The 22539-nt window shown below is 33.8% G+C and overlaps 2 protein-coding genes across 8 annotated transcripts in view; one reads left to right on the top strand and one right to left on the bottom strand.

Annotated features, from left to right (window-relative positions):
- The window catches only part of LOC126740091 (uncharacterized), a 46227-nt gene extending 30814 nt beyond the window's left edge, over positions 1 to 15413 (top strand). The window contains exons 6-8 of one of the 7 annotated variants that reach the window (XM_050445973.1): positions 7042 to 8102; positions 14706 to 14783; positions 14924 to 15413. In XM_050445973.1, the coding sequence (XP_050301930.1) occupies positions 7042 to 8102; positions 14706 to 14717 (1073 nt within the window). In that variant the 3' untranslated portion in view covers positions 14718 to 14783; positions 14924 to 15413. Of the gene's footprint in view, positions 1 to 7041; positions 8107 to 10965; positions 14784 to 14910 lie in introns of those variants that run through there. The other 6 variants (XM_050445968.1, XM_050445971.1, XM_050445969.1 and 3 more) reach the window with 6 other exon arrangements.
- The window catches only part of LOC126740106 (fatty acid-binding protein, adipocyte), a 484513-nt gene that overhangs the window by 334102 nt on the left and 127872 nt on the right, over positions 1 to 22539 (bottom strand). The gene's annotated exons all lie outside the window — the stretch shown is intronic.

Genomic DNA, 22539 nt, shown 5'->3' with positions numbered 1-22539 from the left:
GCTGTTAAAGCTTTAGAGGCGATTTTTAACCGCATGACTAAGAAGAGCTTCGAGGACGCGTTTTTGGAGTGGCAGCGGCGCTGGAATAAATGTATCGCCTTGAATGGTGACTACTTTGAACGTGACAGAATGATGAAAAATGGCGTTACAAAGCGTGTTTTTTTACTATCCGTATAATAAAAAAATATTTTATTATAAGAAATAATACCATTCTGTAGCTGAACTATTTGAAATGATTTTTTTTGTTTGTATAATCTTATTAGGCCTACTTCTAAAATTATGTATTGGGTATTATAATAAACGCCGTGCCAACACAACTAATTCGTTAATAAACTATACATATACATGTATTGTGCGCCTTGTTCGGGATATTGATGCTTCTCCGAATTAAGATTCTCAGGATGTGTCGGCACTCGGCAGTCGGGCGAGGAGTAAAAACAGTTGTACGAAAGACAGCGTAGTGTTAAGTATGCGGTTGCATCCTGGCCGGTGTTACGACTAGTTTATTAATCTTTTCGTAAATTTAATAAAAATACAGTCCACTTTAAAACTCTTTTATTTCGAGACGCAACCTGAAGGTTTAACATATTATGGTCCTTCGAGCCGGATGCAACCCCTTAACGCTTCCATACATCAACTTACGCAAGTCTAGCAACACAGCTAGACAACTTACGCGAGTCTAGCAACACGGCTAGCAAACCTCGCGAACTTAGCAACACAGCTACAAAACTCAGCAACACAGCTGGACAACTAAAACAGTGTGGTCGTACAAGTCATCAGTGGCATCGCAGCAAATAAGCAAAAGCAACTTGGTAAGTCGTCACATTTCCTTTCTTTACATTGTCTTTTTTACCCTGTTGCTATCTGGTATTTTACTGTGGTAAAGAGAGTTCAAAATGCATGGGGATAATGAAAATGAGGCTAGCGATGAAACTTTGGCTAAATCTAAACTAAAAAGGGGACAAATAAAATCCCAATTAACGCGATTTACTACTTTCTTGGATAGATTTGACACATCCTCGGATAATTTCGAAGAGCTTGAAGAGCGATTAAACCAAATTAGCTTCTGTCTTGAAACATTCAATAATATTCAAGATGAAATAGAATACACAACTGGAATGGTTCAAGAATCAGAACGCGAGGAATTTGAAACTAGGTTTTTTAAAACTGTGGGAAGGGCTAAAAAAATACTCTCAGACTCCCTTAAAAGACAAAACACATCTGTAAACAATGTTACAAATAATGCAAATATAAGCAGCACGGGTATAAATCCAAATATTGATTTACAAACGTCTGTTAGGTTACCACCGATAAATCTAACAGATTTTTACGGATCTTACGCACAGTGGATGACTTTTTATGACATTTTTAATTCTCTTGTTCACTCCAACACATCTCTGAATGATATTCAAAAGTTTTGGTATTTAAAATCAAGCCTCAAGGGTGACGCTGCCCAGCTAATTCAATCATTAGAAATGTCGGAATTAAATTACAGCATAGCTTGGGATTTGCTTAAAAATCGTTACGAAAACAAGAGATTGATTGTTCACACGCATTTAAAAAATATTTTTGAAAGTTCTACACTAAGAACTGAATCCCGTGCTCAACTAAGAATCCTTTTAGATAATTTTAATAAAGATTTAAGAGCTTTAACTGCTTTAAAACAACCAACTGATACATGGGACACACTTCTCATTTATATTTTAACCTCAAAACTAGATTTAGCTACTAAACGCGATTGGGAAGATCTATTAAACAAAGAAAACATTGACTTTCCTACTATTTCAAAACTTACTGAATTTCTAACTAAAAAATGTATTTTCTTAGAAACAGTAGAAATTAAAAGCAAATTTGAAAAAACACCCCAAAATAAACATTTAAACCACCTTTTAACTGATACAATTACATGTGCCTTTTGCAAGAAAAATCACCTTAACTTTCGGTGTGATAAAATATTTTCTATGCAAACAAGGGAACTTTTTTCCGAAATTAAAAAACATAAATTGTGTTTTAATTGTCTAAGACCTTTTCATGCTAATAATGAATGCCTTTCGTCGGGTTGTAAATATTGTGGCAAAAAACATAATTCGTTATTACATTCACTTTATGACACCTCTTCTGGCAACCCAGTAAAGGATCAAAACATTAATTTAAATAAACGAACTGAGGCTTTATTATCAGTTCAGGGCCAAGGCCAAAATGACACAGGTATTGCGGCTACTCAAACCGAAAATAATCAAAATACACCAGTAATCGAACCTCTTATTCAAACTTCTTCTAATCCGTATTTAAACATGCATAATTTCTCTTTTGAAAATAAACAAATTATACTAGCAACGGCGATAATTAAAATAATCAATGCTTTCGGCAACGCGGTCGAAGTTAGAGCGATTCTTGATAGTGGATCGCAAAGTAATTTTATGACTTACGGATTGGCACAGCGATTACAATTAACAACAGAAAAAATTAATATTCCTGTTGCCGGTTTAAATAATGCTTGCAATAAAATCTCGAATAGAGTATACGCTACATTTAGTTCACTTCGAGAAACGTATAAGAAATCTGATACTTTTTTTATTGTAAATAAAATCACTGAAAGCTTACCGCAAGTTTCATTTGATATATCAAGCCTAAACATTCCGCAGAATTTTGAACTTGCCGATAAGGACTTTAATTTATCGCGTCCTGTTGATATTTTACTCGGAGTTGATATATTCTTTGATATCATGTGTAAAGGCCAGCATAAATTGGGTCAAAATAAACCGATCTTACACAACACTAAATTGGGTTGGATATTAACGGGCACTTTGATATTTGATACAAATAATAACGGGAGTCTTTTAATTCAAAATTCACAGCGTTATGAAGTTTGTAATTTTTTAGTGACTAATAACGATTTAAATAAACAAATTGAGCGGTTTTGGATTATAGAAAACTTAGAATTAAATCATAGAGATTTATTACCGGAAGAATTGGCCTGTGAAAAACATTTTATTGAAAATTACAAACGCGTAGATCAGGGTCGTATTCAGGTCAGTTTGCCGGTAAAAAATAATTTTGTTGATCTTGGCGATTCGAAACATAATGCAATAAAGCGATTTTATGCTCTTGAAAGACGCTTACAAAAAGATAATAATTTTAAAACTGAGTATTGTAATTTTATGTCGGAATATGACCGATTAGGGCATATGTCACTTATTGATAATGAAAACATAGATACCTCCGAATTAACATATTATTTACCGCATCATGGCGTGATTAAAGCTGACAGCACAACAACAAAGTTACGGGTTGTTTTTGATGCGTCGGCAAAAGGCTCTACAGGGGTTTCTTTAAATGATGTATTAATGACAGGTCCTGTTTTACAAAAAGATTTACTTTCTATTACTCTGAATTTCCGGTTTCATAATGTGGTGCTTGTAGGTGACATTGAAAAAATGTACCGTCAAGTGCAAATATGCGAAAATGATAGACAATTACAGCGTATTGCATGGCGTCCTAGTCCACATGATGAACTTAAACACTACACGTTAAACACTGTAACATATGGGACTGCATCAGCTCCTTTTTTAGCTATCCGATCACTAAATCAAGCAGCAATTGAGAATTCTAAAAAATATCCAAATGCCTCTAAGGCTATTTTAACATCATTTTACGTAGACGATTTATTGACTGGGACGGACTCTATTGAACACACTATTCTGTTAAAAAATCAAATTTTGGAAATATTGAACGAAGCTTGTTTTCCATTAAAGAAAATTTACTCTAATAAGATTGAAGTTTTAAACGACTGCGATCAAGGTCAACTGGAAAATTATGACTTATCCGAAGATAAAAACCGTAAAACACTCGGATTATTCTGGAAACCAAAGAGCGACACTTTAAGCTTTTCATCTAATTTCCTTAGTTGTGAAGCGAAAACCAAACGCGAAATTTTATCGGTAATAGCAAATATATTCGACCCAATGGGTCTAGCCGGTCCTGTTACTGTGAGCGCTAAAATCATAATGCAAAGGCTTTGGCAGTGCAAGGTCGGATGGGATGAAACTATTCCATCAGACATTTACATACTTTGGAAGCTATTTTTTTGAACAATTACCTTACTTAAATGTAATTAAAATACCTAGACAAGTTACGATTTCAGATTATTCATTAATTGAAATGCATGGCTTTTGTGATGCCAGTGAAGCGGCATACGGCGCATGTGTTTATATCGTAGTTACAGATATTACCGGAAAGCGTCATTCGAATTTGCTATGTGCGAAATCGCGCATTGCTCCACTAAAAACGGTATCTTTGCCACGATTAGAACTCTGTGGAGCTTTGCTTTTATCAAGTCTAATATATAAAATACAACATTCTCTTGACATTGATATTCCAGATAAATATTATTGGTGTGATTCCACTATTACATTAGCATGGATTGCAGGTGAACCAAACTACTGGAATACCTTTGTCGCGAATAGAGTTGCTCAAATTCATGAATTTAGCGATAAACAAAATTGGAGACATGTCGGTTCTAATGAAAACTCCGCCGATGTTCTATCACGTGGTTTAAATCCACAAAAATTAAATGAATGCATTTTATGGTGGAACGGACCCGATTTTCTAACAAAACCTAAGTCTTTATGGCCAAGTGTAGCACAAAATATAAATTTTGATAAGGTTCCTGATAAAAAAAAGGCTATGCAATTTTCATTTCTTAATCAAACTTTATTTTCTGATCAAACGATTTTTGAAAAATATTCAAACTTTCAGAAATTGTTACGAGTAATGGCTTCTGTCCTTAAATTTATCTTTAGAATTAATCCAAAAAATAAGAACAAGGAAAATGCCGATTTAACACAATCTGATTTTATTGAGAATTCATTGAACCTTTTAATACGGATGGTGCAGTATGCTGAATATGCATCAGATATTAATTCTTTAAACAATGAACAATCATTAAAATCAAGTAAACTAATTTCTCTTAATCCTTTTTTGGATAATTCAGGCTTACTGCGAGTAGGTGGAAGAATTAGACATTCTACTCTTCCACCTGATGCTAAACATCCAATATTGTTACCTCCAAATCATAACTTTACCAAACTATTAATAGAATATGAACACAAACGTAATTTACATGCATCTACCCAAGCACTCTTGGCTATCATTAGAAATAAATATTGGATAGTTCATGGAAAGGGTGCAATTAAACGTGTGATCAAACAATGTCTTGTATGTTTTAAGGCAAAACCACCTTATAAAGTTCCCATTATGGGCGATCTTCCCCAAGCTAGGCTTGTACCTCCACGACCATTTTTAACGGTTGGCTGTGACTTCGCCGGTCCTATAATGATTAAAGATGGAAAATTAAGATCTCGTAAGGTTGTTAAGGCATATATTTGCATTTTTATTTGTTTTGTCACTAGGGCAATTCATATAGAATTAGTTGGGGATATGACAACACATTCTTTTTTAAATGCTTTAAAACGATTTGTGTCACGACGCGGTTTATGCAAGGATATATATTCAGACAACGGGAAAAACTTTGTCGGGGCTAATGTGGAAATACAAAAGATGTTTCAATCTGTCCAGGAGACATTAAAAAATCGTGATGTTTCCACATTTTTTGTAGAAAATGACATAAAATGGCATTTTATACCCCCTCGTTCGCCCACATTTGGTGGTCTTTGGGAGGCCGCAGTCAAATCAGCTAAATTTCATTTAGTTCGAATGTTAAAGGAAGCTTATTTGACTTTTGAGTCTTTATCTACAGTATTATGCCAAATAGAGGCAATCCTTAACTCCAGACCAATAACTCCCTTTTCCCATGATCCCAATGATCTTACCGTTTTAACTCCCAGTCACTTCCTTATTGGCGACTTGCTAACCTCCATTCCACAACGAGATGTGGCAGATATTCCTGTAAACCGACTGGTCTTGTACGAGCGTCTTCAAAAAATAGTCCAGCACTTCTGGAAGAGATGGTCAACAGAATACTTGACTTCTCTTCAACCACGAACCAAATGGAGAAGCAGTGCAAGTTCCATAGTTCAAATGGGGTCGCTGGTGCTTCTGCGTGACGAAAATTCTCCTCCACAACAATGGGTGTTGGGCAGAGTTTGTGAACTTCATCCAGGCAAGGACAATGTTGTGCGCGTAGTGAGCGTGAAAACAAAAACCGGGGTGTTTAAGCGAGCTGTGTCCAAAATTAGCGTGCTTCCGATTGAGACTGAATAGGACAAACAATGGTGGTGAATTATGAACTTTGCGTTTTTCTGTTCATTAGACATAGAGTTGAATTTAATTGTTAATTTACGTTATTTGCATATAATCAATTAATATTAAGTCCATATATTATATTATTTTATTTATACTTATTATGTTGGTTTACTTCTACTGTAACTTTATGTATTGAAAGTATCCTTTCAAGGTGGGCGGGATGTATAATCTTATTAGGCCTACTTCTAAAATTATGTATTGGGTATTATAATAAACGCCGTGCCAACACAACTAATTCGTTAATAAACTATACATATACATGTATTGTGCGCCTTGTTCGGGATATTGATGCTTCTCCGAATTAAGATTCTCAGGATGTGTCGGCACTCGGCAGTCGGGCGAGGAGTAAAAACAGTTGTACGAAAGACAGCGTAGTGTTAAGTATGCGGTTGCATCCTGGCCGGTGTTACGACTAGTTTATTAATCTTTTCGTAAATTTAATAAAAATACAGTCCACTTTAAAACTCTTTTATTTCGAGACGCAACCTGAAGGTTTAACATTGTTCAAGTGCCAGTAAGCGTGTGATCTGCATTTGAGGAAATTTATATAGCTTGGTTGTTATGACATCCTATTCCGTGAATAAATTTTCTTTAATTTTCTTAATAAAGTTTTTAAGGGAAACCTGTATTACTTTATTATATTTGTGCTATTATTATCTTTCTGATATAAAGTAGAGTAGTATATTAAGTAGAATAGTATTTTGAAAGAATAGTATTTTCTACTTGTGCGCTACTATAACATTACATATAATGATTATAATTTTGTTTATTTTACAGGCAAGGAAGTTAATCGACCGGAAGGTAATTTTGATATGATCACTGATAAAGACGAACGAGTAGCTCTTAGCACCACACTACATCAATCTGATTTGAATTCACCTTCTGAAGAACAGAACGTTGAGGAAGAGCCTGATCTTATGGAGTTTCTTTGCCAACAGTCCATAGACATTTGTTCCGATAATGAAGATAAGGAGAAGTGTGAACCTTTTAAAGAGAGTGATGTAGAAAAAGAGCGGAAAGATACAAACACTGAAGATCTTGAAGAATTGCTGGATGAGCACATTTTAAATACGAAAATATTATCGGAGCAAGAAATGCTAAAATCTAAAACGCCAGATCCCTTAGATTCTGAAACTGATAACATTGCTATGGTGGATAAAGCAGCCATTCCGCTAGAAGAATTATTAGACCAACATTTCTCAGAAACATCTGCATTGGAAAATGCACCGATTGATCCACTACTTGACAAAAATGAGGTCGATAAGTCCAACATTGTAGAAGATTTAGAGACCTTGCTAGATGACCATAATTATAGCGCTAACCCTGCATTGATTGTTGTCGAATCCTCAGACGATGAAGACATTGATTTGATTGTACCTACATCTGCAGTTATTCCAATGTCTAACAAAGCAACAGAATCAGGTGACACTGCAAAAGATATTGAAACGACAAAAAATAGTTTAAATGAGTTAAATAAACCTTCTGATGATACTAAAACGAATGTTCCCGATTCTGTGCATAATGAAGGACTTACTGACCAGAAAGTTGATGTTGAAAATGACAAAAGTTGTGAAAAAGCGAGTAGCAGTAATCAGTCAACTGATTGTGGAAGTCATTTAGAAGTTACTGTTGCCTCATCTCCTATGGAGGAAAATAATAAACAAAGTGAGATAAGCACTGCCGACACAATTAATGTGCCTCCAGAAATTTTAACTAAGGAATCAACAAGCACTGGATCTACACAGACTGGCGCCTTATTAACAAGTAGCATGGAGAACAGTGATTTAATTAGTGTTGATAAAAACGAGACGATTATATCGGATAAAGGTGTCGAAACCGTAAGTAAGTAAATATCCTAAGTGGATTCTATTTAAGACTGAACTAAAGAGTAAAGGAAATAAATTTGAAGTTAATGATGGTAGGTACAGAAAATAATGAAAAAAGTAAGCTGATAAAAAGGGCAAAGTGTATTATGTATTATATATTAGTTATGTTTGATTACACTATATTTTAATATATCTTTCCTGATGGAAACCTCTGGAAAGTGTCAAGACTTTGCTATCATCGAAGAGATTAAACAGGGCAGACCAAAAACCATTAAGTTTATCCTTCCTTAAAATCTTTCGGAATAAAAATTTCAAATAGAATCTCTCGTCTCATGGCAAAAAGGAGAAAATATTTTCGCTGATTTAATTTAATTTTTTAAGATCCTAGAATTTCTATTTTTATACATATAACTTACTGATTTGCCTGTTAGAGTAAGATAAGGTAAGTCGGTGATATTTTTATTTAAACGTGAGCAATTTGTATTTCTAAAGATAATATAATTTGCTTGACCTTTCTATCCAAAAGTTCAATGTTTTACACAATTTTTGCATTTACAAAAAATGCTAAAATAATGTCAATTTTTACCGAAAAACATATACTCAAAAAAATACCAATCGGTTAGGTAATTTGGTTGTAGGTAAGTTTATTTGGTAATAGTGGAGAGGTATTTTGGTGATATGAGATTAGGACCAGTAAAAAATAAAATTATTGAAATCGTGTAAGTATAATTCATAAGAAAACATTGCGTTATTAGTATATATAACAAACATTATTCTGAGTCAGTTGAACGATGCTGATCACAACCGTCGATAACTCACATAAAGATGTCTTCATCGTCAGATCTCGATTGACAGTTTGTGTGATATGGTACGCAGCAAAAAGCACACTGTCCCCTTAACGCACCATTTTTGGCTTTCTCATCCTCTCGGTAGCTAATTCCACAGACACCACAATACCAGTCATCATCGTCGTCTTGATTTGGAGTTTTCTTTCGATGCACGCTTTTTCGTGTTAGAGCCTCTGGAGCTTAGTACTCCTGAAGGTCCTGGTTGTGGCTGTGTTGGTATGTGAGGATCAGTTTACCATTTTGCACTGGAGTCTCTGGTTTTAACCCGCGGTTTTACTTTGCTCGCTGCACTTGCAGAAGGTAGTAAAAATAAATTGTCCATAAATTGAATGTTTCCAAAGGAGGATCAGAAGGAAGTATATCATCAAATCTAGCGACTGATTGATTTTTTCGAAGAGTCTCAGTTAGTTTTGATGGGGCTATAGCTTCGGGTGAGATAGCATCTTTATTCAAAGTAGAGATTCCACTTTTTCGAAAGGCGTGTTCAATATTAGTGGGGGTAAAACTTTTAATCATTGCTACAGAAAATATTTCGTTGAAGTTATAATGGCTAGGTTTTTCACCGTTTTCTTTTTTCATGTAATCTTTTAAGCAGTTAGTCCAAGCGGATTTTAAGGGACGATAAACGCCCACATCAAGTGGCTGGAGCAGATGGCTTGTGTGTGCTGGAAAGGTGAAGAGATGTATATTATTTTGCTTTGCTAATTCTAAAACAGCCAATGACAAATGTGAAGCATGAGAGTTCATCAAGAGAATTATGGGTCTTTCTTTTTCAAAAAACTTGAAAAAACTTGTTCAAGCACTGGAACCATTCCAAAAAAATATATCCAGTATTTATCCAGCCTTTCGGTGACAGTTTTACTAATGAGTTAGGTATGGCTCCACAGGCTAAATCAGGGTTCCAACGCACACCTTTGAAAATTACTAGAGGTGGTATAAAGGTGCCATTGTCACAAATGCAGCCGAGAACTGTAGTTGTTTCTCCCCTGTCTGCGTAACTCCTTTTGTAAACATAACGCTTGCCTAGAGCCGTCACAACTTTATTGGGTTTAACGACAACCCCGTTTCGTCACAATTCCAAATTCTCCCTGGCGTATTTTTAATGTCCAATTTTAAGTTTCTAATTTTGTATAGAAATCAGCAAGCATAGTGGGATTTGCCATAGAAGCTCGATATGCAGCTAAGTTTTCTGGCACACGTAACGTTAGCCCATATCTTTTTTTAAAGTTTGTCCACCACCACTTGCTAGCTAATTCATTATCCGCATTTAAAAAATTTTCACGACCAACCGATTTTGCAACCGAAAAGGCTAGTTTTCTAATATTGTGGACAGTAAGACCAAATCCTAACTCTTGCATGGCGATAATATAATTAAATATTCGAACTTCCAAGTCTGCCGGTAGAGCAAAGGGCCATCCCAACTTTGATAAGTCGTGGATAACCGGATGACCTTCTGCATTTTCAGTTTTCGTCAAATATCTCTTTAAAGATGTCCAAGCAATCTTCATGTCTTTCGATGATTTGTATATGGACACACCTTCACGGACCATTTGTGCTGCTTGCACCATATCTTGCTTCTCATAATTTCTGTACTTTCCTTTGGGCATTTTATCTGCCATCTTATGGTAGGTAATTTGGTGATAGATAGGTATGTTGGTGATACCCTGAAACAAACAACTTATTACATTTCGCAAAAATGCACTAAATTTACTAACGTATAAAACCCTAAAATCCATTTAAAGTCCGGTAAGAAGTCGAATAACAATTTTATTTAAACGTCTCTATTGCAACCTCACAGTTTTGCATGCAAAATGTCTAAGAAAATGGCTAACTTACTTAAGCCGTAACAGGAGCAAATGATATTTTCAAGTCAATATGATTACAGTACATTAAAGAGTAGCATATAGGATAGAATTCTTATAGGATAACACATACATTAACACTTACCCTCTAAATTACAGCTAACACAAAAAAAATCAATTTATATTACAAAAATTATCAAATTTAACGAGTTTATTTACCGGCAGGAATGGAAAGTTTTGCTAGACGTAAACAAATGAAACGAAGCGCGGTACAGACCGTGCGGTATAAAGGGGATATTTCACAGAGCTGTTTGACACGATTCGAGACCCGTGAAGTTAATGAACAATTGTTAGAAAACTATCACCAATTTACCTATACCACTAAGATACCTTATCTTACCCTATACTGTGTTTGCCTATATCGCTCACTGGAGGAAAGTGACGTAAGATAAAAAGTACACATTTTGCACACATCAGAGTGGTTCTAATTTTTATATTGTTTCAAAATTGATATTATAACTAAAGCGTTTTACATTTTCAGCGCTCTATCTTTGAATGAAAATATAACAAATTATGAAAATGATATTAAAATGACTTTATTTTTATTTTAAAGCATATTTGTTGGCATTAAGTTTTAAAAATCATATCAGCCAAATGACCCTTGGTTTCGCAGAGTCATTCGAATCCTCGAAATCCAATTTACGATGATATTCTGACACAATGGCCCAATCTCACCAATGGTGCGAGTTATGTTGGCTTTTCGGGCGTCAATCGTTTGTGGCTTGGCCGCATATACTCGAGATTTGACGTATAATATACATAATATATATATTTGACGTATTTCTAGCCCCACAAGAAGACATCCCACGGAGCGAAACCTTCGAATCTTTCACGTAATAAATTTGCAGTGCCGTATGGCACGTAGCGACATCCTGTTAAAACCACATGTTTTGCAGATTCGTCCCATTCAATCTTGGCCAAAATAAATTAGTTATCATAAGGGAGGGTATGATGATCGATCACCGTTTACAGTAAAGGCGATTTCTGCGTTTTCAAAAAAAAACATGACCGATTATTCCGCCAGACCAAAACGGGCACCAAACAGTAACTTTTATAGAGGGCAATGGAACCTGATAAATGTTTCCGTTTATAGCCCCATATGTGACAATTCTGCTTGTTAACAAAACCACTTAACCAAAAATGGGACTCGTCAGGAAACATGATTTTTTGCCCAAATGCTGGATCCGCGTTTAACTGCACTAGAGGCCAGTCAGCAAATATGCAGCATTGTCTGTGGTCGTTGGGTTTTAGTTCTTGAGTCAATTGGGTGAACTGCATTTGGGTGAAAACCAAGATGCAAAATTCGCCAAGTTGATGTTTGAGTAAGTCCAAGTTCTTGCGCATCACGTGGAATTGACTGTCTTGGGTTCTGACGAACACTTTCACGGACTGCAGCAATATTTTCTACTGCAATATCTTCTGTTCCGATTATGTATAGACGCTTGGTCTACCACCGATCTGGTTGTTTCGAATTTCGTTATTAGACGATGAATTGTTGACTCTGCAGGACGATCGTGAATATCATACATTAAACGCACTGCACGGAACGTTTGGCGAACTGAACACTGATTTTGATAATAATAAGTTTCAACGACTTCTATGCGTTGTTCAATCGTGTAGCGTTTTATAGTAAAATGTACTACTGACTGAGTACTCTGCCGAAATTTAAAAGCTGTATCATTATTGCCTTGGTCATGCGCTGTTTATAAATTTAAAATTTTTTTTGATTAATAATTTTTTAAAACTATTATAGTTTTATCTTCTAAGGATAGTCACTTAAAACATTGAAAGGCTAGAATTAGTATTGCCATGGGACTATGGGCACTTTGTTTGCATCTGAAAAAGAAGCTGCTCCTGTAGTTTCTGCTACCGGTATCAGATCCAAAAAATTATCTTCTATTTTATTTTCAATTTCCATTCTAACCACTAAACACGAATGTTTGTGCACGAGTTATCTGTCGATTCGTCAGCAATTAAACAATACTTATTATTTTTGATGAGCTCTATCAAATACGACTTTTGTGAAGATTCTGTTAATTTTTTAAGAACCCTAGTTATTTTGGTTCTACCTGCTTTCATTTTTATTTTGCTATATCGGAATCGGTACACACAGCATTAAGGTAATTAATAAAATGTTCAGCAAACATACCAGCAATATTCTGCTAGTTTCAGCTTCCTGGACTGCTTTTTTTATGTTTACCGAATTCTAAGTGTTTAGAAAGTTGCACTTTTCCTGCGGCTATATTTATGTCGCATCTACATATTTTTACACCTAAAACAAAATTATTTTTGAATTCATAGATATATTTTGTATAAGAAGCCACCTAACTAAATAAATATACCTAACGACATAATGTTAGTCAACACTTACCAGGCATAATTAGGTCCTTTCTTATTGGGTCAGAAAAATCCAGGTGATTGGGTCCATTCTTTTTTAAACTGTTGTTTGTAAATCTTTATTTTCTTAGCGGCACTAGGGCCAGGCAAGTTTTGAGAACTGTCACTATCACTGCTAGTATCACTTACAACCATTTTTTAAAGTTTATTTCAACTAACAGAATATAAAACGAGTCAAAACTGAAATCCAGTCTACGTATAAACGGCGAAGTAAATCACACAAAGATGTTTAGGTGCATTCGGGGAATCCCAGTTCGGCCGCACTCAACCATGCCAATTTGCAGATGCGAGGTTGCATTTTATGATTGTTGCATGATCCAACGATGCCAAATTGACAAATATTGGGATACATTTTTGTTTGTTAATGATTGTTTTTGTTTATGGGTTTCTTGCTATATTTTTAATAGCAAGAAAGAAAATCATAAACAAAAATATAAGATTTTAAAGAGTTTTTTTGGCATAGCAAAAGAACCTAAAAAGCATGAGATTCTTAGGCAAAATATTGAAAACATGAGATTTGTTTAAAAAACATGAGATCTCATGCAAAAACTTGAGACCTGGCAACACTGTTTGTCAAGATGTCATTTCACAATATGACATCAGCGTTTGCCTGCGGTGTTGCTATTTTAAATTTTTAAAAACGGTTTTAGGAATAAAACGTTAATAATTTTTGTTTGTTTTAAAGATGTTATTTTTGCTCTTAGAATAACATATATCTATTTCTACTTTTAATTTTTAGTCCAAAATCTAACATCAATAAGTTAAGTTAACATTATTATATGTGAAAATTTCCTTTTTTGAAAATGCGTGTAAACTTTGACAACAGAGAATCGATCAATATATTTATAAACCAAACACCCCCTGGCCCCTGTGCACATGTTGAACTCAAAGTTGTTGTTTACTAATTCTAGCTTTTCAATGTTCAAGAGCACAAACAGGAGTAAAATTTCGAGGGAAACCGAGTTCGCCCGACGTCGGCACGACTCGAATAGTGAGCTTCGCGCCAAATTTGAAATCTAAATGTTGTTGTGTTTCTTATTTTAGATGTGTCTACAATTACCCCAGTTTACATTTACCCCAATTGACCCTATAATAAAGTTTTGCATATTTTTTAAGTTAATCTAGGAGTGTATAATAATATGCAATAACAATAGTTTTGACACCATATATTTTAGAACTTATAATAGCATTTCTCTTTTCTCTATCGAAAAATGACTGTTGTATGAAATAATGGACTAGGCTATGGTAAAAATACAGTTCTACAATGCTTCACGTTGAAGAATTGTTAAAATTATAGATATTATGGATATTAAGTAAAATCTGTATTGTTGTGGCGAATTCATAATGAGTTACTTATTTTGTTGGGTATTCCGTCACTGTGTCACACTTTTCAATACTTAAGCCTATGAGATAATATTCTCTAAATTGATTTTTTCTATAATTGTGATGTAATACCCAATAAAATAAGTAACTTATTATGGATATTATTGTGACTTCTTTTTCATTAGGTAGACGATTAAGCTTATTGTACTGCTCTAGTGGTGAAGAAAAGTATTACGACGATGTATATTTATAAAGAATCTTTGGTATAGTAAAGCTTAATATTCTATTAATATTTTTATGATATGCTTTTTCTGATGTTTTATTTTGAGCTTGATTTATTATCAACTTTATTATCAACTATTTTTTGTCTCATATTGAATTTGTAAATAGTTTTTTTTTTCAGTTAGTCCCAATAGTATACTAACCACGGGAGGGAAATAACTGTACACCCTCGGTTTTGCTTTGGGTGCACTTTTAGATGCTCTTGTTCGTAATCTATTTAAGTATTTGGGCAGATAATTTATGAATTTATTTATTTTATATAAACCTTGAGAAGAAGGTACATTGGGCACTGTTAGGCTTTTATCATTAACAACTTTAGTTCAACTGAAATATTTTAATAGATTTAGTAAATTATTTGATTAAATGAAAAATTCATATAATTACAAAATTTGTAAAATAACAATTTATGAAGTTACTGCTAAACCGTTATGAAGAAATATTTTTGTTCTTTCAAAATACATATTGTAATAAAATTATGATTTGATATAATTTTTGTAAAAATATATAATTATGTATTAAATATTTGTTTTTAGGCCATTTTTTTTCAATTCTAGTAATTATAAGCAGTTTTTGTTGATATACTTTTATGACAATATATTTTTTTTTATACACACACTGTTTTCATTACTGCCTGCGGTTCGAAATAAGAACAATCTGGGATTGAGAAGAAGAAAACCTCTTTAAAAGGAGAGAAATATTATTTATCACAAAATGTATATTTAATATTTTTTACTCATAAAAAGTTGAATTTTGTGTTAAGCTAGAAGATAACCTGGTATAATTTAAGTTAACATAAATAAAAAAAGTTAGTTAATTATAGAGCAATTCTTTCCATACATCAAACAAGCAGTCTCAGGTATAAAAATTGAAGGAGAGTAAGTAATTTTTTCTTAATATAAAATAAAATAAGCCTACCCTTCAATTAAGCCCACAGAGATATCGAACTACACTCTTCTGTAAAATGAACACAGAAGTAAATAAAATAAAGAAAGAGATTCGTTGAACCGGAAGCAAACCCCATAAGTGAGCATAAATTAAGGCAAAGTAAACATTTTTAGCAACGCACTCTTATTCAAGTCCGCGTTTAGAATACTATAGAATTTTTTCTTTAAAGAAGTGCGACCTCGTCTCCTTACGGATTTAATTCCCGTTTTAGGAAGGAAAAATATACAAAAACAAGCAAAGTACAGCTTCTTGATCGGAAAAACCAGGGCTTTGCACTGAACAGGACACAAAACACCTATAATTCAGGATAGAGGCGAATCTTTGGGTAGCTCTCGTAAAATCAGCACATGCATCTCAAGGCCATTGATATTCAACAAATGCCCAAGTGAATTAACTTTATTACTGGCTCTCTTGACACATTTAATATTAAAATCTCCTGCAACAATTATCGATGATGGGGGTGAAACAGTACTTAACAGCAATTCCAACTTAAATAAGAGAATATATAACCGAACATTTAAAACAGAGCTCTCTACAGATACTAACAACAGTATTTACCTCTTTAAAATTAACCAGGAATATGAATCGGTTTATTCGTTCTTAGTCAATGTTCTGTTAATAGTAAAATAACAGGATAGCCAAGACGGTCTAACACTAGCTCATTAATTTTAGCTCTTACCGATGGCATGTTATAAAGTGCTTAATTTATAGGGGTTAGTCCTAATAAAGAATTACCACAACTCGAGGTATTGACTTTGGGTATAGAGTTTTCATGGTGCTCCATAGTAACTTCTTCAATTTATTTTCCTTCTAAGTTTGACACTTTTCGTTTTAAGGTATTTATACAGCTGGACAAGGATTGTGAAGTTTTAAAATGATTTAGCTTCAGATCCATTTATTACAAATATCCACCAAGGATATGTACACTAAATTTATAATTAAATAAATAATTCTCTGAAAATATATTATCTACAATACACTAAATGTAAACTGTTTACTGAGGAGTTTTAAAATTAAGATATTCCTGATGTTGATCATTGGTTTTTCCATGATATATTGAAAAATATTACACAGGGCGGTTTGCCAGCCTTTATTGTAGGATAAATAAAGCAAAACATGTGATATTTCCTCCTATTTTATATCGACAATATTGAGAATTCATTTAAGAAAGGAGTCATATAATTTCTATAAGCACATACAAGGATTTTGGAGTTTTTCCATAATGCCACTCGGTAATACCTATTACCAGATTTTACCAGAAAAGAAAATAGAATTATTTGATAAACTATAAAAGTGAAGTTTAGCAAGCAACATAGTGTGACTAATAGTATCAAAAGTTTTTCTGAAGTGAAGAAGGCACAACCAGTTATTTTATTTTTGGTCCTCATTCTCTTATTATTAACTTACATTATAAACTAAGTTAATAAGACAAGATGTTGTTGCTCTCTAATTCCCGATTGATAATCATTTTTATTATAAAACAGAAATATGTTTCTCCAAAATGTTAGAAATCACAAGCAAACTTATAAGCCTTAAATCTTTGGGTTCGGTCGTTTATAATAATATTAATATAATAATTTATTATAATATTAATATTTGATTAAAATATTTGACCCAAATATTCAATCAACGGTTCGATAGAAGTAGATATTTTGGTTCAAAATTTCAGGAAAGTTATTCTAAAGTATACAGGAATTAATGACACTCAACAACTCAACACTTATTGATAATTCAACTTTACCTACAGAGCCAATACTAATAGAGATTATTAATTTATGAAATAAATTGCTTTTGCCTTTCCAAAAATTGTAAAATAAAGTCTGCTACCTTAAAGTAGTATTGTAGTATCAGTCAAGTTGCTACAACTTGCAATATATTTATTAATTAATTCAGAGCCAGCCAAATTACGAGGTATTTTAGAATCTGTATGTAAAAGATTTAAGTTTTTGGTAGTGGACAAAAAGATTTTACAGGTCATTGTTAATTTTTTTTTTAAACTCGATAACATTGAAAGAAATTGTCTGCTTTATGTATATACATATTATAATATATAGAGAAGCCGCGCTAATCCGAACCCGGCCTAATCCGATGATCTCTGAAATCCGAACGGCCAACCTCGCTCTCATCATTTCGTTAGTTAGATCTGTTTTTTCATATTATATTAACGTATTTATCTTGGCGACCCTAAAATTGCTCAGAAATTTGACACTTTTTTTTAACGGAATTCACTGGCACAATAGGGCAAACTCTATAGCATTCGAGTAACACGAGTAGTTCCAGTGCTACATAAGTGACTGTAGATAAGTTCTGCAACTTGTAGTGTTCGAGAAAGACGTTAGGAGTTGATTCCACATACTTTCACTTTCACAATATTGGTAAATCAACCGTTGCTGATATTAAAAAGAAAAATAAAGATATTCGAGAGTTTATAAGCCGCACCGAAATAGCGCTGGGAAAAGAAAAACCTTAAAGAAGCCAGAAAATCCTGCTGTTGAAAATGCACTTTTCACTTGGTTCCTACAACAACGAAGGCTCCATGTACTAAGCTCTGGGCAATCTCAATAATGCAAAAAGCTTGTTTTTTTCATGATAGAATGTTACCATCTAAAGACTTCAAAGCTAGCCGAGGTTGGCTCGATAAATTTAAAAAGCGTCATGGTATTAGACAATTACCAGGTTTATAAAGCTGATGAAACCTAATGGTTTTGGGGTGTCCTTCCAGGGAAAACACTGGCTTCTAAAGATGAGAGTTCTGCACCAGGCAGAAAAATATGTAAAGACCCTATAACGCTTATGCCTGATGCAAACGCTTTTGGAAAGCATAAACTTCAACTTTTTGGTATTGGAAAGGCAAAAGCAATGTGCGTTTGTTTTTACCATCCTTCCAGTATTTTATAGAAGCCAAAAAATGGATGGGTTGATGAACACATTTTCCTTGAATGGTTTAAGAATCAAGCTAACAATTTATAAGAAAAGGCTTTGATTTGATTGGACAATGCCTCAGTCATCCTTCGGAAGGCGAACTTAAAGATGAAGATGGTAAGATTTTTGTCGTTTTTTTGCCTCCGATGGCCTTGTACAGCATTGGTTTAGGCTATGGATCAGAATATCCTCCAAATTATAAAAATCTGCTATCCCAAAAAATGATCGAACTAGATTGTGTTTAAATACTTCGAAATATTTGCTTACGAAATATATTGTTTGCTTTATCATCTTGTTGGAACAATTTTTCTAAGAATGTAATTAAAAAGTAACCGCTATTCCCAGAAGTTTTCTCACTCAAAACTGAAGATTTTGATCCAGAAGATGACGTCCCCTTGAGTGCACTATTAAGCCAGATTACTGGAGATGTTTTCAATAAACGGGCTGTCCAGGATTGGGCAAAATGTGAGGAAAATGCTAAATTATTATCGCAGGAAATGTTTGGTGACAAAAAATAATATCTATGGAAATAGGAGATCAGGAAGAAGATAATACATCGGTAATTTAAACAATTAGTCACGCTGAAGTATTAAAAGCATTTAACAAGTGCATCCAATGGGCGGATGAAAACTGTATAAGTCCCCAAGATAATCTATTAAAAAAATTTTAATTTAAACAAAAATCTATACTTGATTATGTAAAACAAATATAATATGTACCTACATACATTTGTATAAAATTAAATACGTATATGTAGAATATATTATAACAATAAATAAATTAAATACAAGAATATATATATACCTTAGTTTTCATTAAAAAAGTATTGTCTCGCATAATCCGAACACCCCGCTAATTCGGACCCACCTATGTTTTTGGTGGTTCGGATTGTAAGAAATCCAGGTTCTGATCGACCAAAAATTTCAAAAGACATTCAAGATAGAGAGTTAGTTGGCTTTCTAAGAAACAATCCGTTTAAAACAACAATAAAAGCGAAAGAATACGCATTTTCCTGGTTCTGCTAATACAGCTCGTAGTAGGATAAGAAATTCGGAAATTAAAAGTTGCCGTGCAACAAATAAAATATTTTTGGTAAAGCAAATAAACAGAGAAGATTAGAATTTGACCAGCAATATGCACACCAAAACAACATATGGGAAATGAAAAAGTTAGAAGGACAGTCGAGATCGCCACCCTTCTAAAAAGGCACAATCATTGCTCTTTTTAAGCACTCTGGGAAAACACCAGCCATAAATGAAAAGTTAATTGACTCGGCCAAGACTTGCAAAGCAACAAGAGGTAAAGCAGAAAATATTTTAAGAGAAAGCCCATCCCAACCTGATGAACTCTTATTCTTAATATTAACCATTAACTGTTTAAGCTCTTCTACACTTGTGGGGGCAAAAAAGAAAGATTCGGCTACTACCACATTGCTGAGATAGCTCCCGGGATCTATTTTTTGTGAGAGATTGGCTGCAAGGTTACTAGCAATATCACAGTAGAAGGAATTGAGGACATTGGAATCTAAGGTACTTGGAATAACCAAGACATTATTTTTTCCCCTTAGCTCATTTAAAATCTTCTAAGACTCTTTTGCTCTGTTGGAGGAATTATTTATTCTCCTTTGAAAGTAGGTCTACTTAGCCATTTTGTTTGAGTTTCTGTAAATCTTGTGGTATCTGTTATAATAATTTAAAAATGTTGCATTGTTCATAGCGTATTTCCTAATGTAAAAAAGAGAGCGCATATTTTTCCAGATACTCGTAAACCCTTAGTATACCAAGGTTTTCTATTTCGTTTCTTAATATTGACAACAGGAAAAGCAGTGTTAAAATTGTTTAATACTATTTGATGAAAGCTATGCAGTGGGTTAACAGTAGTCAATACATAATTCCTACTTGACATATTGCAAAGCAAGGAGAATTTGCGGAAATTAGCTCTATTAGTATAAAGTCTATCGCGTGCAAACTTATTCTCATTAGCTGCACTATTAAGCTTTACTAATCCCACTATTGCCTCATGGTCAGACAGACCGGCATTGATTGTTGTACACTGATTTTCGTGTTGGTTAAAATTCGTACAGAAGTAATCTATCAGTGAGGAAGAAAATGCTGAAATCCGGGTTGGCTGATCCACGTGCATCTTAAAATTAAATGAGTTTAACAGATTAAAAAGCATTCGATTTGATCCATTAGATTTGTCTAAAAAATGTACAATAAGATCGCCAGTCAGAATCAACATTGTATTAAGCAAAATTTCACTTAAGAGGATCTCCAACTTTTCTAAAAACAAATCTAAATTACCAGATGGAGATCGATACAATCCTAAAATAAACAAATTTAACTTACTGCTAAATACAATAGAAAACTCGCCCACCTTTTCAATCAATAGATGATCAAGTCTGTCAATAGTAATAAACACAAATTTAGTTAAAAAAGCTTTCTCTAACATAATAAGAGTACCACCATGTGTATATTGCTTGCGTGAAAATTTGGAAATTAGTACATAACCAGGGATATCAATAGGCTCGTCAGACCTCAACCAGTGTTCAACAAGAATTAACACACTAGGAAAGTTAACCGATTCTAAAAATAGTTCCAATTCGCTAACTTTTGAACGCACAGATTGAACATTAAGAAATGCTAGGGAAACTTGATTATGGTGGGAGTTTCTATTAAAAAAGAAGATCCAATAGCAAGGGTGTCTATAGATTGGTCTAGCTGAGGCGTAACCGAAGACCTACCTTCGATCAAGGGTGTATCGCTGATTATCCCACTATTGCTAATACCTAAAGATGCTAATACTACTTTGGATGACAGAAAAGTATTTTTAACATATAAAGATAAAAGTTTGCACATAGATTTGGCAGAGTGACGGTACCTAAAATTTTGTCTGACATCAGTAATTATTCTCACAGAAAAGTTACGGTTACAGATGAAAGAATTAATAAAATGAATTGTATTGTAATATCTGCTTTTTGAGCACTTATTAAAATCGCATTTAATACAAACAATTACATTAGTTATCCTGCCTATTGATAGCAAGGATTTTATTTGGGAAAAAGATGGCAATGTACAAGAAAATCAAGACAAACAACAACAACATCATTCTTGGTATAGTTAACAACTTGGTATATAAAACCAATTCCATAAGGTCTGGGCTGTAACATTACTAAACACATAACCACAGGTGTTGTATGACGAGCTCAGAATACCTGAGAGAAGAGAAGAGGAACCTCTAGCACTAGAATCACCATAAACTAGTACATTTGATTTTGCTCGTGGGTTGAAATGCGCTTTTGCTAAGCAGTTTGTAGATTTTGACTGAAGATTTGTAGTCGTCAAATCTTTTAAGTTACTGCTAGCGTTTCTATTTAGAGACAGGATATCCTTCTCCACTTCAAGAATTTTAATTGGTGTTAACATGTGCGTATTAATACAATTTAAGCTTTCAATCTCTATCTGCATACACTTAATCTTGTTTTTGTGATATTCAGTTTCCTTTTTAAGCATTGTAATGGTATTGATCAAATTTTGATTAAGATCACTTAGCTCTTTTATCTTCTCTGAAAGTTCCTCATTTACCCTAGTATATGAATCCACTTGTAGCTGTACTTCTTTCTCTTTAGTTTTTAGATTCTGAATTTCATTTCTTAACCCATTAGTTTATTCATTTGAAGTTGCAATATGCAAAGAAAAATTAGCTTCTGCCTGTGAAACCTCGTCCTCAAATACTTGACTATTTCTACGCAGTCTCTCTAAATACTTCCTGTCCTTTCCTTCCAGCTCCTTTAGCAAATGTTTAATTTTTTCGTCATATATCCTATTTTCACTCTCTCTTTCATTGTGACTATTTTGACATTGCTCTGAA

The sequence above is a fragment of the Anthonomus grandis genome, chromosome 9 (genome assembly GCF_022605725.1).
Source record: "Anthonomus grandis grandis chromosome 9, icAntGran1.3, whole genome shotgun sequence".
NCBI lineage: Eukaryota > Metazoa > Arthropoda > Insecta > Coleoptera > Curculionidae > Anthonomus > Anthonomus grandis.
This window is presented reverse-complemented; position numbering and strand designations above follow the sequence as displayed.